Below are 14,871 nucleotides of genomic sequence, written 5' to 3' on the forward strand. Positions count from 1 at the left end.
TTTTGCCGGGAGTAGGTGGGCGAGAGCATTCTATCGGGAAAGACGCTGTTGTTGATAGGAATGGCCTGGAGGAAAAAAGCAGGAGACCATTAAGGAAGGGGAACGGGGACGAGAGTGACTATTCTTCCAGGGTCGGGGAACAGACCACCTCTAGAAGGGGAAGGCTGATCCGTGGGCTGTGAGGGGCAACAGAGGACTGCTTTACTGGAGGTGTCCCTGGTCTCATTTCAGTAGGCCGTTCTGGGCCCCGTCCTGCTTTTCACAGAGTGCCAACAGTCCCTCACAGTACTGCCTGTTGAGACACTTCCCTATGGAAGACATTAACTTTAGTAGCTAAAAGTGGGGGTTTGGAAGCCAGCAGACGCGACTTGAACCTGACCCCTGCATCCGAGTAGCAGTGTGACTTTGAGCATGTCATTTAACCTTTCTAAACGTGGTTTCCTTTTTTATAAATTATGGGTACTAATAGTACCTCCCTCGTGGGGTTGTCTTCAGGGTTAAATGAGATTATTCAACTAAGGAGCTGAGCATAGTAAGTACCGCGTGCATATTAATGGAGAGTTGTTAGTCACTTATATTTTAAATTCCTTAGACATCATTTTATTGAAGCCTCACAGATACCCTTTGAAGAAGGCATTATTGTTGTGTCCATTTTACAGACAGGAAAATAAGTTCAGAGGAGAGAAGCAGTGTAGTTGAGGGTTTCGGGAAGGACCAGGACAATGGCATGGAGAAGTTTTTGCAAGCCTCCTGACTCCCCTGCCACTTAACTGCAGGAAAGAGGAAAATCCAGAAGTTGTTCTTTTTATCAGCAAGCTGCTGTTTCCCAAGAGATGAGTAGGAGAGGGCAAAATCTAGCCGGGCTAGAGGCTGCTGAGGGTTCCTGGGGAACCTCCAAGGAGGAGGGTATTGCTCTGCCTGGGATGTTTACCACCTGTCACACTGTCTTTGACTCCTCCAGATTGTCAATGTGTGGTACTCTGTGAACGGTGAGAGGCTGGGCACTTACATGGGCCATACTGGAGCTGTGTGGTGTGTAGATGCTGACTGTATCCTTGTCTTTGCTCTGAGTCTGGGCTCCCCGGGTCTGCCAGCAACGGAGAGGCTGCCAACTTGGAGTTGGGAATTTGGGATGCTATTGTGGGTCTTGGGAATGATGCCTACCTCCTAATCCCTGCTTGGGGGAGCATTCAGGACAAGTGCCAGTTCTAGATGAGGAGATTAGAATGCTCTGAGGTGAGGAGGAAGAAAGGCTGTCTGGGGCTGAATGAGGAGGTGAGTCCGTTGGTTTTCCAGGAGGACAAGGGCTCAGGTGAACTCGGTCATGTTTCTTAACACCCTCTTCAGGGGACACCAAACATGTTCTCACCGGCTCAGCTGATAACAGCTGTCGTCTCTGGGACTGTGAAACAGGTAAGTCTGGAACATTTGCTTTTTCACCAGACAGTGAGGACCCACAGTATACCTGTTTAGGCGAACAGGTTTTGGGGAAACAAAGATAAATCCAGAGATGCCTCCTGTTGTAAGGAATGAGAAAGAGACAAGGAGAGGAAAAGACCAGAAAAGAGGCAGTACAGTAAGCTAGAAGGCCCATGAGAGAAAGCACGGAGCTCTGTGGAAGGCTAGAAGGAGGCAGCTGACTGCCTGGAACAGGACAGGAACAACCCGGCAAAGTTTCCCAAGGTAAATGTCATACGAGCTGAGGCTTAAAGGATGAGAAAGAGGCACCACTTTGGCACATTCTGGAATGAACGCATGGCAAAGTGTCCTGTCCAAGTCATCTGATCTGATGGGAGCTCTTGCTTCTTGGGGGATGAAATAGACAGTCAGGAGAGAAGATGAGGCAGGCTAGGGTCCGAATAGGCCTCAAATTTCAGTCTCAAGGGCTTGGCTTTGTTCCGTAGGACTAGGCATGCTGTGGAGGTCCCTGAGCAGGGAAGAGTGTGTTTCATTTTGGTGAGCTCAGGTAGCAGTGGGGAATATTGGAAGAACAGACCAAAGACACGGGAGCCTATTAAGCTGCCCCATCTAGCAAATATTTACTGGGCACCCAGTTCTGTGCTGGGTTGCTGCTGGGTTCTGGGGACACGCAGAGAAAGGAGAGCAGATCCTTGTGTTGGAGAAACGCATTCTGAGGAGAAGACAGAGGTATTACAGGCACTAGGAGCAATGCCCGAGCAACCGGATGTCTGAGGAAAGATGGTGGGGCGGAAGTTAAAAATCTTGAACTGAAGCATAGTGAGGAGGGGGCAGTGGTGGGTTACAGTCCCTAGAGCTGGAGACACAGCGGGTAGGAAGATAGAGAGTGTCCTCCCCTCGATGCTGTCGGGCAAGGGGTAGCCCGGACTCTGCCTGTCCCCAGGGAAGCAGCTGGCCCTCCTCAAGACCAATTCGGCTGTCCGCACGTGCGGCTTTGACTTTGGCGGCAACATCATCATGTTCTCCACGGACAAGCAGATGGGCTACCAGTGCTTCGTGAGCTTCTTTGATTTGCGGGATCCGAGCCAGATCGGTGAGCCTGCGCTGGGGGGGTTGGGACTGTGGCTGGGGTGAGGGGCGCGGCTCCTGAGCCCAGGGCTTGACATCTTCTCCCCCCACCACAGACAACAATGAGCCCTACATGAAGATCCCTTGCAACGACTCCAAGATCACCAGTGCTGTTTGGGGACCCCTGGGGGAGTGCATCATCGCAGGCCACGAAGGCGGGGAGCTCAACCAGTATAGCGCCAAGGTGAGGAGGATGCTGTGGGCCGAGCCCAGCAGAATGAGTCCCTTCACAAGACAGGATAGCACAGTAGTGCAGAGCGAGGGCTGGGTTCAAATATAGAGGTCACCACTTTTTAGTTACTTGAACTCAGACAAGTTACTCCCCTGAGCCCATTTCTCTGTAAAACGTTGCAAGGATTCAGTGACATCAGGCATTCAAAAACCTTGTCACAGAGTACTTGGGATATGCTCAGAGTGATCACAAGGAAGCCTTTTCCCTGCCACCACTGGGTGCCAAGCCTGGCACTGGGCTCTGAGGACAAAGACCTGACTCAGACGTGGGCCCTGCCCCCGGGGGACAGACTGGCAGACAGCTGGCACGGGAGCCGGGCTGTGAGTTCTGCCACCGTAGAGGTCTCAGCCAAGTACAGAGAGTGCCCTCGGTCACAGAGACGGTGGCCCAGACATCAACGCTGGAGAATATATGGAGCTTCAGGCAGGAAGAGAAGAGAGTCTGGCGTTGTTGGGACACAGTATTGGGGGAAGTGGATAGTGACTAAATTTTTTTTTTTTTTGAGTGCTGGAAGGTAAAGAACCATGATTTTCCTTAGGCAATAGGGAATCTTTATTTTTTATAAAAGATTTTATTTATTTGAGAGAGGGAGAGAGGGATTGAGAGAATGAGTGGAGAGGCAGAAGGAGAAGGAGACTCCCCACTGAGCAGGGAGCCCGATGCGGGACTTGATCCCAGGAACCTGAGATCATGACCTGGGCTGAAGGCAGAAGGTGGCTCAGTAGGCTTAACCAACTGAGCCACCCAGGTGCTCCCAGGAGGGAATCTTTAAATGGCGATTGGCAGGAGCGCCTGGGTGGCTCAGTGGGTTAAGCCGCTGCCTTCGGCTTGGGTCATGATCTCAGGGTCCTGGGATTGAGTCCCGCATCGGGCTCTCTGCTCAGCAGGGAGCCTGCTTCCTCCTCTCTCTGCCTGCCTCTCTGCCTACTTGTGATCTCTCTCTGTCAAATAAATAAATAAAACCTTTAAAAAAAAAATGGCGATTGGCAATCAGATTTTTCTCTTTAGAAAGCTTTTGCGGGCTTAGTTCGGAGAATGGACCTGAATGAGGCAGTAGCCCTGGGGATGTGGAGCCCCGGACAGAGTCAAGAGACATTTAGGGGTGACTGATAAGGTGGGGGTAAGGAAAGGGTCAAGCGCGGGCTGTCTTGGATTTGCATCTGGGTGCGTGGGTTCCTGGCCAGTGCTGGCATGTACTACCATAAGGGTTAGTCAGTCACTCAGCAAACACAAAATATAGTCCACTAGGCCCCAGACCCGCCCCAGACCCACCCGCAGGAAGGGAATGGGAACCAAGGTGAAAGGCATACATAATGCTGGGTGCTAGCACATAGTGGAGCTGTTCTGTGCCTTCAGATGCAGTTTTTGCAGTTTTGTGACTGCAAAGCTAGTGCTTACTCCTCGAAATATAGAAGCCAGATAGTCCCTACCATGTCCACACTGATGGAGGAGACAAAAATACATCCTTTCTCACAAGTCAGTAAAAATAATTCAGGAAAGGGGCGCCTGGCTGACTCAGTCAGTAGAACATGCGACTTTTGGTCCTGGGGTCGTGAGTTCAAGCCCTGCGATGGGCTTAGAGCTTACTTGAAAACAACAAAAAATAACTGAGGAAAGGGGAAAAAAACTTCTCTGAAGGTCTCCTGTGTGCGCGGCGCAGTGTCCACAAGGCTTTTTAATCATCTAACCAATGTCTGCAGGATATAGGCCAGGTTCCGGTCACAACAAAGTCAAATGAGACACAGTCCCAGTATCCCTATGGTGACCCTGGGTGGTGGGCATTTAGTCCTATTGTTTTCCAGAGAGAGAAATTGAGGTAGCAAGAGGTGCTTCTGAGGGCAGACTCGCAGACTCTGCTCTTTGTGCTGCACAGGCTAGCGGGTGGCTGAGTCGGAAGGGAAGTCAGGAGATGAAGTAGCCCTTTGAGACGATCTAGAAAAAGCTGGACAGGCAGCAGTCCTGGTGGACTGTGACCCCGACCCTGGCCGGGCAGGGGGTGAGCACAGGCTTTCTGCGTCTTGCAGGTTGCAGGACCTCCGACAAGTCACATCACCCCTCTGAACCTTACTTTCTGCCTTTGAAAATGGCCTTTAAAAGACCCACTTCATAGGGTCATTGTGAGGATATACGAAGTCAGGTGGTGAACGCATGGCACAGTGCTCGGCGGAGTGTGACCGTTCACAATTTGGGGACTTTGTGTTGAAAGAAGGAGGAAGGGAAAACTGCTCTACCAGCGTAACATGCTGATTAGTTCCTGGGCCTGTAGGTTTGTTGCCATCAGCCCGTGTTTTCCTAGCCTGACTAACTGTGTTGATGAAGTGTGTACACATGGGCCAGGTTGGGATGGGGGCTTGGGAGTGGGGGTGAATGTTGTTCAGGGGATACTTAGGCCAACCCGACCCAGACACCCCTGCCCTGCCACCCCTAGCTGGGACAGGGAACTGTATAGAAACCCCAGCGGAGCAGTGGGGCTGGCAGAGCTTGGGACGCCTGGAGCCTCATTCTTCCGCCTTCCCCAGTCTGGAGAAGTCTTGGTGAATGTCAAGGAGCACTCCCGGCAGATCAATGACATCCAGTTATCCAGGGACATGACCATGTTTGTCACTGCCTCCAAGGACAACACGGCCAAGGTGAGCCTGGGCGAGGAGTCTGGGGGTGCTGCTCCCACCCCCTACAAAGCTTTCCTCTTGCCCGGCTTTGCCTCAGAAAGACTCCTGTTACAGACCTCTTCCCCCATTTTCTCTCTCTAGCTCTTTGACTCCACAACTCTTGAACACCAGAAGACTTTCCGGACAGAACGTCCAGTCAACTCAGCTGCCCTCTCTCCCAACTATGACCATGTAAGGGGACCCCACCCAGGCTTCCAGGATCTAGGTGTTCATCTGGTGATTGAGATATGAACTCTTTGGGAAATAGTGTCAGGTAGAGGGGAGATTGCCAAAGCAATGAGAACGCTGGAAGATAGGGAAGCCACAGAGGGCAGGGCAGGAGGTAGCTGAAGGGTCTGTGTGGGCCCTGCCCTTCGCATCCTCTTGGTCTGATGTCGGAGGTACTAAAATCTCATGGACTGGGGGTAAAAAATGGAAAATGGACTTGCCTGCCCTTTGGGCCCGGGTAGAGTTTCTTCTTCTCCTCAGGTGGTGCTGGGCGGTGGTCAGGAAGCCATGGACGTAACAACCACCTCCACTAGGATTGGCAAGTTTGAAGCCAGGTAAAGAGAGAGGATGGGGCACCTGGGTGGCTCAGTGGGTGAAGTGTCTGCCTTCAGCTTAGGTCATGATCCCAGAGTCTTGGGATCGAGTCCCGCATCGGGCTCTGAGCAGGGAGCCCGCTTCTCCCTCTCCCTCTGCCTGCTGCTCCCCTTGCTTGTGCTCTCCCTCTCTCTCTGTCAAATAAATAAAATATTTAAAAGGAGGGGCTTTTCCAGATTGAAACCCCATGGAGTATCTTTCGTGATGGACACAAACCACATACCTGAGGAGACTTCCTTATTTCATCGCCCACTAGGAGTTACAGCCAGATTTGTGGCCTTCCTGTGACAAGTGTGTAATACAGCCGCTATGAGCAGGAACTGGGGCTCCCTCTGAGGCCCTGGATCCATCCTCGTATTTCTGGTTTCCTGGTTTCCTCCACTCTGTATTGGGGACAGCAGTAGTAGGCTTCTCTTTTAAAATCGTGCACATTTAGTGCATGAGTTCCTACTCGCTGTCTGGCACATAGTAAGGAAGTGTTAGCCAGGCCTGTGGGCGGGGTCCAGTCTTACCTTCCTCTTGTTCTGTTCACATTCATTCTCCCTCATCCCGGTTCCCCACTTTCTGCTTTGCCTCTGGGGAGTGGTACGCCCAACAGGCCTTGGAAGATGGAGAGTGACCTTTCCCTTCCCTCCCCCCCTCCTCCAGGTTCTTCCACTTGGCCTTTGAAGAAGAATTTGGAAGAGTCAAGGGTCACTTCGGACCCATCAATAGTGTTGCCTTCCATCCTGATGGCAAGAGGTAGGGTCCTGTGCAGGGAACTGAGCTCACCCTGGGTCTGGTCTCTGGCCCTTTCCTGTGTCCTGCTTCCCGCCCCTGCCGTGCCTGCCTCCCCTCACAGGGGACATCTGACTGGTCCCTGGCTCTGTCTCTCTCCAGCTACAGCAGCGGAGGCGAAGATGGTTACGTCCGCATCCACTACTTTGACCCACAGTACTTTGAATTTGAGTTTGAGGCTTAAGAAGCTTGGATCGCCATCGGGACCTGGAGAAGTTTCTGGGCCAGGGCTCACAGAAAGTTTTGGACTCTGAGAAATAAATTAGTTTGGAAATAAGTGGTTTCTGGTCAGAAATTTTGTGGGGACTGTGTCATCCTTTTCCCTTCTCAGTGACACCCCAGCAAGCTGGTACCATTCACGGACATCTTTATTAGTTAGACCTCCCTACACTACAGACACTTGAAACCTGGAGTCTCGGTATGTTTTGGACTAGGCTGGGTAGCAGGTGCCTTCATCCAAGGTCCAGAGGTGCTGAGGGACCTGGAGAGGTCTTGAATATCTCAGCCACTATCCCAGGAGTCACCAATTAAGATTGGGGCTTAGAGGTTGACTCACAATCCTCTGTCTTCTCCTTAGATGCCAGTCTTTGCCACACCTTCTCCCAAGCCACCTGGGAAGGTTCAGGCGGGCGGATCCAGCGCAGAAACAGGCCTGAGGAGGAGGAGGACAGATAGGGAAGCTCAGCAGAGGAGCTAGCTGCCCAGGGGAGGGGGTGGGAGAGGGGGGGGGTCACCTTGCCAAAGTTGCAGGCTCTGGGGCTCCACAGAGGGCCAGATGGCCAAGGGATTGGGGACGTAGAGTGGGTTCCGGAGTTTCCGTCGCACTTTTGGCTGGTTGAGCCCAGACCACAAGGAGTGGGTTCGAGTCCTCACTTCACACAGGCATCTGTAGGGAGTGAGTTTCCAGACTCAAGCTATGCCTTCTGGGATTCTGGACTGGGGACCCTGGTTAGGGTGACTGCCACCCTGGGGGCAGTGACAACCTCTCCTTTTTCCTGCAAATGTTCTTGCCAGTCAGATCCTGGACTGGGCACTGGAATAAAGTAGAACAAGACAAAGTCCTAGTTGTTCAGGAGATCCATTTAGCTTTGCCTGGAAGCATCGGGGCAGGTAACTAAGAATGGGCCCCATGGCTGGTTCTGTCTGCAGAAAGTCACCAGGTGTCCAAAAGCGTGGAAATCCAGGGCCAAGAGCAAGAAAGTGGGAATGGGCCCAAGTGAGTATTGTTGGGTTTCTGTTTTTTTTCATTTTGAGAGAGGAAAAAGCGTGAGCAGGGGGTGGAGGACAGAGGGAGAGGGAGAGAAAATAAAGCAGACTTCACGTCCAGCACGGAGCCCACTGAGGAGCCCAACACGGGGCTCAATCTCACGACCCCAAGATCAAGACCTGAACCGAAATCAAGAGTCAGATGCTTAACCAACTGAGCTGCCTGGGCTCTCCTGTTTGTTAGTGAAAAAAAAATTTTTTTAAAGATTTTATTTATTTATTTATTTTGACAGATAGAGATCACAAGTAGGCAGAGAGGCAGGCAGAGAGAGAGAGAGAGAGAGAGAGAGAGAGGAGGAAGCAGGCTGCCCGCTGAGCAGAGAGCCCTATGCGGGGCTCGATCCCAGGATCCTGGGATCATGACCTGAGCCGAAGGCAGAGGCTTTAACCCACTGAGCCACCCAGGTGCCCCTGTTAGTGAATTTTTTAAACTGGTGACAGAGAACAGTGTGGCGGCTGTTCCCACAGCCGACATGGGAAGAAGGGTCTGGAGTAGGGTTAATAGGAGGGCCCTTTGACATTTGGAAAGGCCAAGATAAGAAAGTGTTAGGAGAAAGGCTATATATGGAGGATGGGAGAGGAAGGTACATAAAGATAACGGTTTCTCAGCTGGGTGACCCAGTTGTGGAGTCAGTGAAAACAACCTTGTAGGGTGTGGGGCGGGGTAGGTGTGGGGGTGGCAACAAAAGTGAGGAGAGGACTGGGCCCTCCCTTCCCTCACATCACATTGATGAGAGAAAGACGGCTTTGGGGGCTTGGGAGCATATGCAACAGGTGAACCAGATTGTAAGAACCACTACTGCTGGGGTGCCCACCGTGCTGGAAACTGCGCTGAACACTTCCCATGCTTTAACCTGGCTAATCCACACGTCCCCCCCACTCCCATGCCGGCTGCTAGAAGACTCCGTGCTACTGACAGGAAACATGTTTTCCATGATCACCCAGCAGGTGAGTGATGGGAGCCAGAAGTTAAGCCCAAACAATTCGATTCCATTTCCAACCTCTACTCTTGCTTCACTAGAATCAACCCTACAAAGTGGTAGAGAGCCCCAGAAGTGATTTCTTTGGCAGTAACTTTCCCCTTCAGTCCTTGTTTTTTTTGTTTGTTTGTTTTTGTTTTTAAAGTATTTATTTATTTATTTTTTAAGATATTTATTTATTTATTTGAAAGACAGAGATCCCAAGTAGGCAGAAAGGCAGGCAGAGAGAGAGAGGAAGGGAAGCAGTTCCCCTGCTGAGCAGAGAGCCCGACGCGGGGCTCAATCCCAGGACTCTGGGATCATGACCCGAGCCGAAGGCAGAGGCTTTAACTCACGGAGCCACCCAGGCGCCCCTCAGTCCTTGTTTTTAAGCTAGGGGTGCACTGGCTCTTGGCTCTAAAGAGAGTGGGTAGGTCTGAAGAATGGGCCTTGGGCCCATTCAAATCTGGGTTTGCAGAAGTTAGGGGGAAGGGTGAGATTTAGAGGCAGGGGAGGAGAGAACATGCAAGAGTTTTCCCCAAAGAGAAACTCAACCAAAAGGGAAAGATGTCCTCTAGGGACCTCAGCGCTGACACAGCCTGGCCTGCACCTTGCCCCTGACCCACCATGACAGCCCCTTCGCTCACCTCTCCTTTTCGCTGCTGCAGAGGAAGGTGCCAAAAGGGGAGGCATAGGCGTGCTCAAACAGGGCCAACAACAGCCCCTCCCCAAACTCCAGCGACAGCGGGAACTGGCGGCCCAGCTGCCACACGCAGTCCAGGAAGAGGAGGAAGGTGGGTGCCTCGTGCTTGGGGCGGGCATGGGAGAAGGCCGAGTGGGCACAGCGCAGCTGGAAGGGGTGGCCGGCCTGGGGAGGGGGCAGAGCGATGGGCACAAGGAAGCAGGGTCTCTGGATGAAGGGGCAGGGCTGGGGCTGAGCGGTCACTTACCTGGATCCACTCGCGTTCCACCAGCTCCTGGAATCCAGTCATGGTCCGGCTCAAGGGGTCCAGGATGATCTGGGCCAGCGAAGTCACCAGCAGGGTGTTGTCCATGCCTTCAGCCCCGTGCACCAGGATGCAGGCCTCTTCCCTATGGGCCAGGGCTGTTAACAATGGCCAGTCCTTCCCAGCCTGGGGTGGCCGGGCCAGGAGTCAAATGGACCCATTTCCAGGTTGTCCATGCTTACTGTGCCCAGGGGTTGAGGGCCTTGCTGTCTGCCCTGTTCTCTGCCTTGTAGCAGGGGGCTTACCTCTCCATGCCCCAGGCTGCTAGGCAGGCGGTGCTCAGGGCCTCTTTCACATGTGCCAGCCAGCGGCAGGCCTCTAGTTGACTGAGCCAGCCGTCCATGCTCTTCTCCAGGTCCCCACAGGCTTCCACCAGCCGCACGAAACTCTCCTGTAGGGGCCGTCCCCTGTACAAATGGAAATCTGGTCATTCCATCCCCAACCAAACTCTAGTGAGCACAGCCCGGGAGCAAGTGCTCCAGACCAACAAGGCAGACAAAGAGGAACCCATCTGACAAGAGGGACACAGGACCCTTTGGGGAGCCCACCTAATCTCATGGAAATGAGTCTGTATCTTGGAGGACTCCCCAATCTGATGGAGAAGACCCCTTGGGGGAGACCTGGTCTGTTGGGGGGTACCTGGGGAGTGGTCACACAACCCTCCTGGGAAACAATGCCCTGAGAAACCCCCATTCTGATGGACGCATCCCAGTACTGTTGTAGCCCAGTCTGATAGGAGCAACACGGTAGTCCCTGGGGAGTCCCAGTCCGACAATAGAAACACAGCCCTCTTAGAATTCTGGTCCCTCTTCCTGCTTCTCAGGAACTGCTCAGCTCAAGATCACCAATGTGACCTCCTGCCCCAAAACCTCATGGAGATTTTTCCAGCCTTGTGTAAAAGCCTGCCATGCACCCCCTCCAACCCCCACCTTTAGGATAAAGTCTAAGCTCATAATCATGGCATTCAAGACCTTTGCTCTGGTCCCTATTCCCCTTTAGCCCCAGCTCTCTCTGCCTCTACCCCACACCCTATACATCCACCATTCTGAAGTGCCTGCAGCTCCCCGAACAGGGCAAATGACTCGATCCTCAGCTTCTGTGCACTGGCCGTTCCTTCCACCTGGAATGTCCTGCTCTCTGGCCCTTCTTCCTCTTCCAGGTGTCAGCTAAGGCCTCCAGTTCTCAGGGAAACTTTTTTTGCACTCCCTACACACAGGAGAGGGGCACCAGCTTTGTCACACCGAACCCTAACTGCCCTCATACTGATGATCCCGCAACCAGGTCTGGGCTGCCCACGGTCTCCGCCTCCCGGCTCAGTCAATGTTGGTTGAATAAAGGAATAAACAGTTTTGTATTCCACTCTCCTCAAAGCACAGAAACTCCCTGAGGACCTGCTCTTGGTACTACCATCGCTTAGATAGACACAGCTGTGCAGGTAGAGCTGCAGGGGAGGGCTGGGACCCATGCGGAGCTGAGGGGTGTGTGTGTGTGTGTGTGTGTGTGTGTGTGTGTGTGTGGTGAGGCTGTTCCTGGAAGACAAAGACAAGTATCAGTTTAATATAAAGAGATACTTTTTCTTTCCAGGCAGAGTTAGGGTGCCTAGAGAGGAATTAGCTCTGTCAGTGGGGGGTGTGCAAGTGGGGATGCTTACCGGACAGGACAGCTACCCAGAAATGCCTAACAGTCCCCAAGGTTCCTGGAAGACATCCCCCCTACTCCTCCTGCCTCCCCCACCCCCTACACACACGTATCCCTGAAGAGTCCGGTAGGAGAGCGCCCAGTAGAGGACTGAAAGACCTCTCACTTCTCCAGGGGCCGGTGCAGCCGTTTCCAGCCAGGATAGGCGGCTTTGGCCTCGGTGCCACCCCCAGTCACACCGGCCTGTTTGGCGGCCTGAGCGGAGCGCGTGTCCAGGATGAAGCCCGGGGCTCCAGGGCGAGCTCCCGCCAGCACGGCTCGCAGCAGCTCCTCGTCCTCAGCGCAGCGCCTTTTCTGGGGACCAGTCAGGGGCTGGCTGGAACGTAGCAGCACCTGCGGATGGGCACCCCACTCCAGAAGCCATAGACACCCGCCCCGGCGGGGGACTTCCCTCAGGGAGCCCCTAGGGAAGGTCTACACACTAAGGAGGGTCTCGAGCTGGCAGGGGCGGGCTGGAGGGCAGGGTCCCCTAGTGGCGTAACTCACAAGGTGCGGGCCCGGGCTTGGGTGGGGTGTAGCCGAAGGGGAAAGGGACCCTAAGAGTAGACCTTGGGCAGGTCCAGGGTTGACAAAGACCCGACTAGCTTCCAGGGACCCGAACGGCCGGGGGCGGGGCCCAGATTGGCGAAACTCCTCTGCCGAGGAGAGGGGCGGGGTCTGAGTCCGGGGAGGGCGGGCGGAACGGAGGGGGCGGGGCCCGTTGGGGCTGAGGATGGATGGAGCGCGGCCACAAACGGCAGGAGCCTGGTCTGCAGGCGCGCGGCGAACTGGCCCGGCCGGTGCAGAAAAGGGCCAAGAAGGGCCGCAGTTGTTCCTAGTGGCGGACTCTGGGGAGGGGCGGGCTCACGGTTCCGCTGGGAGCGTGGTGGTAGCTGAGCACAGGGAAGCGGCCTCCCTGGCGGAAGCGGGCACAGCGCGCCAGGGCATCATCGTCCACAGCGCGAGGCACGATCACGGCGCGGGGGTAACTGGGGCACAAGCTGAAGTCCTCGTTCACCTCGCTCAGCCTCCAGGCGTTGGTCTGCGGTACAGGCAGAGGGGAAGGCCGGGTTAGGGCACTCCGTGAGCGCCCGGACCTCACGCCCCTTCCAGGTGTGGCGCTCGCACAACCGCTGGCCCCCACGACCGCACCCACCTCGCGAGCTACTCGCTTGTAGTAGCGTTCGGGTGGGTGGAAGTGCCAGGCGTCGCCCAATCTCAAGCCCCTGGGACGGTAGAAGAACGGAAAGGAAGTGATGACCGATTCCAAGGACGACAGCGCCTGGGGGAGGAAGTCGGAGGATCTGGGCAAAGTCGGAATCGTCTCTCGCGCGCCCTCCCAGCCCCTCCCCTCCGCAGCTCCCTCCTCTGCGCATACTCCAGACCACCCTGCATCCCTCGCTGTTAGCTGTGTGCCAGGATAACACCGGATGCTGAGTTTCCTCGCGCAGGAGCCCGTTTACTCCCGTCATTACGAAATAGGGATCGCTTAAGGGCTTCAGGAGCACCGTTGGCGCACCTCGATGGAACGGGCGATGTCCAGCGTGGCTTCCACGCCCTCTATGTCCAGCTGCAACACTCGCAGGTCCTTACAGCGCAGCGTGATGGTGCCGGAGTCACCGGAGACCCTGGGGATGGACGGGCTTCGGCTTAGAATCCCCCGCCCCCCACGAGGGGAGGAGAAACGAGTTTATCAGGATTGGACGTAATGCAAGGGGGCACCAGTTCAAACTGCGCTTGCCCTTCCCCCTCCTCTGCAGAGCTTCGAGCTTCGCAACTACGGGGACGCCCCCGCCACGTCTCACCGCTTCTCGATGGAGTCTACACTACGCAACAGCAGAAGCCACAGGTCTGAAGTCCCCTGAGGCCCTGGCGACAGCAGCAGGTGGTGGCCGGTGACGCATAGCGTGCCACGCAGTGAGGGCGCCTCCGGACCTCGCAGCAGCTTGACTTGGGCCCGGCCGGTGCGGATCAGTTCCAAGAACTCCATTCCGCCTGTGGTGGGCCCGGGGCCCAGCAGAAGGACGGACTCCAGGAGCGTCAGGCGGGGCGAGCGCGCGCTCGGAAAGGGACAGGAACTGGCGGGGCAGCTGGCGACGCCGGCAGGACAGCTGTTAAGGAGGCCCCTTGGAAGAAGCGATCGAACAGTTTCACAGGAATTTCCCCATCCTACTGCCAGCACCTCTGAGCGAGAACCCCAGCCAGACCCTGTTGAGGAAAACTCAATTTCATCCATCTGTGAAATGGGGAGAATGATCTTGCTTAAGGCCCTTTATCTCGTGCTTTGGTCTCAGGTGGCACTCAACATTTTTTTTTAGGTGCCTTCACTCTCGCTGACTTAAGAAAGAAATATTACCATTTCTTCTTTTGTACCCTGGTGGAAAGGGTGGAAAGGGTGGGCGTGAAACTGGGAACTGTCTGCTTCCTCCCCCTACCGCGGAGACTGGGTGGGGGAAATCCCTTAGTCCACCTTAAATGCAAGCAGCTGTGTGGCTGGCGCCCCTCCCCCACCACAGCTGGAAGTCCCTGCCTGAGGGCGCCCTCTATGGGGGCTGCTTCTGGCTTAGTCCTGCCCTCCAAAGCCCTGTCTTCTACCACTCCACCCTTCAATCAAATATGAATTGCCCACACACGGAGCTGGGCCCAGTATTTGGTGAGGGGACCCAAGGATGGCTGAGGAAGGTTCTGTTCATTAGGATTTTCAGGCTGGCAAGAGACACACCTAAGCTGGTAAACCACAAGAGGTGAAAGGATTTACTGGAGGACCCATCCATCCATCCATCTATGCATCCATGCAATTATGCTTTCATTTTTTTTTAAATTCTTTCATTCCTTAAATACTGATGCCTACACTGTGTTAAGCAGTGATTACTAAGAAGAATAAGACCGACACCTGCTTTCAAAGGGCTGTTTGGTCCACTAGGTTGCAGGCTTGCTTGCGTGTGTGTGCACATGCATGTATGCAAAGCCCTTCTTTTATTTATTTATTTATTTGTTTTTAAAAGATTTTTTATTTATTTATTTGACAGAGAGAGATCACAAGTAGGCAGAGAGGCAGGCAGAGAGAGGAGAGGAGGAAGCAGACTCCCTGCTGAGCAGAGAGCCCAATGCGGGACTCAATCCCAGGACCCTGAGATCATGACCTGAGCCGAAGG

The 14,871-nt window shown here is 54.3% G+C and overlaps 2 protein-coding genes across 6 annotated transcripts in view; one reads left to right on the forward strand and one right to left on the reverse strand.

The window, feature by feature from the left end:
- The window catches only part of EIF3I (eukaryotic translation initiation factor 3 subunit I), a 7,475-nt gene extending 391 nt beyond the window's left edge, over window positions 1-7,084 (forward strand). The window contains exons 3-11 of the mRNA XM_059136415.1: window positions 962-1,049; window positions 1,348-1,413; window positions 2,363-2,512; window positions 2,604-2,731; window positions 5,299-5,409; window positions 5,530-5,619; window positions 5,917-5,990; window positions 6,679-6,771; window positions 6,910-7,084. Of these exons, the coding sequence (XP_058992398.1) occupies window positions 962-1,049; window positions 1,348-1,413; window positions 2,363-2,512; window positions 2,604-2,731; window positions 5,299-5,409; window positions 5,530-5,619; window positions 5,917-5,990; window positions 6,679-6,771; window positions 6,910-6,991 (882 nt within the window). The 3' untranslated portion in view covers window positions 6,992-7,084. The remainder of the gene's footprint in view (window positions 1-961; window positions 1,050-1,347; window positions 1,414-2,362; window positions 2,513-2,603; window positions 2,732-5,298; window positions 5,410-5,529; window positions 5,620-5,916; window positions 5,991-6,678; window positions 6,772-6,909) is intronic.
- LOC131809385 (myotubularin-related protein 9-like) lies at window positions 6,008-13,928 on the reverse strand. Of its 5 annotated transcripts, XM_059136405.1 has the most exons (11): window positions 13,522-13,925; window positions 13,236-13,344; window positions 12,873-12,998; window positions 12,585-12,758; window positions 11,844-12,070; window positions 10,285-10,446; window positions 9,983-10,124; window positions 9,680-9,900; window positions 7,542-7,693; window positions 7,364-7,459; window positions 6,304-6,413 (listed from the first exon to the last, which is right to left on the reverse strand). In XM_059136405.1, coding segments are annotated over exons 1-11 (1,596 nt in total). In that variant the 5' UTR covers window positions 13,707-13,925; the 3' UTR covers window positions 6,304-6,411. The 5 variants fall into 5 exon arrangements, 4 of the variants coding, with proteins under 4 accessions (XP_058992391.1, XP_058992388.1, XP_058992387.1 ...); XR_009345154.1 differs by lacking the exon at window positions 7,542-7,693; XM_059136404.1 differs by lacking the exon at window positions 6,304-6,413 and having other exon boundaries at window positions 7,160-7,459; window positions 13,522-13,924.
- Window positions 13,929-14,871: the final 943 nt, after the last annotated feature.

The sequence above is a fragment of the Mustela lutreola genome, chromosome 10, assembly GCF_030435805.1.
Source record: "Mustela lutreola isolate mMusLut2 chromosome 10, mMusLut2.pri, whole genome shotgun sequence".
Taxonomy (NCBI): Eukaryota; Metazoa; Chordata; class Mammalia; order Carnivora; family Mustelidae; genus Mustela; species Mustela lutreola.

Excerpts from the sequence above, each read along its gene's own strand:
- LOC131809385 (XM_059136404.1), bottom strand. The coding sequence starts at position 13,706 with ATGGAGTTCTTGGAACTGATCCGCACCGGCCGGGCCCAAGTCAAGCTG. Across the intron at positions 13,345-13,521 it reads GTAGACTCCATCGAGAAGCG|GGTCTCCGGTGACTCCGGCA; the intron begins GTGAGACGTGGC and ends GTCCATCCCCAG. Across the intron at positions 10,447-11,843 it reads CTGCACCGGCCCCTGGAGAA|GGGACGGCCCCTACAGGAGA; the intron begins GTGAGAGGTCTT and ends CCATTTGTACAG.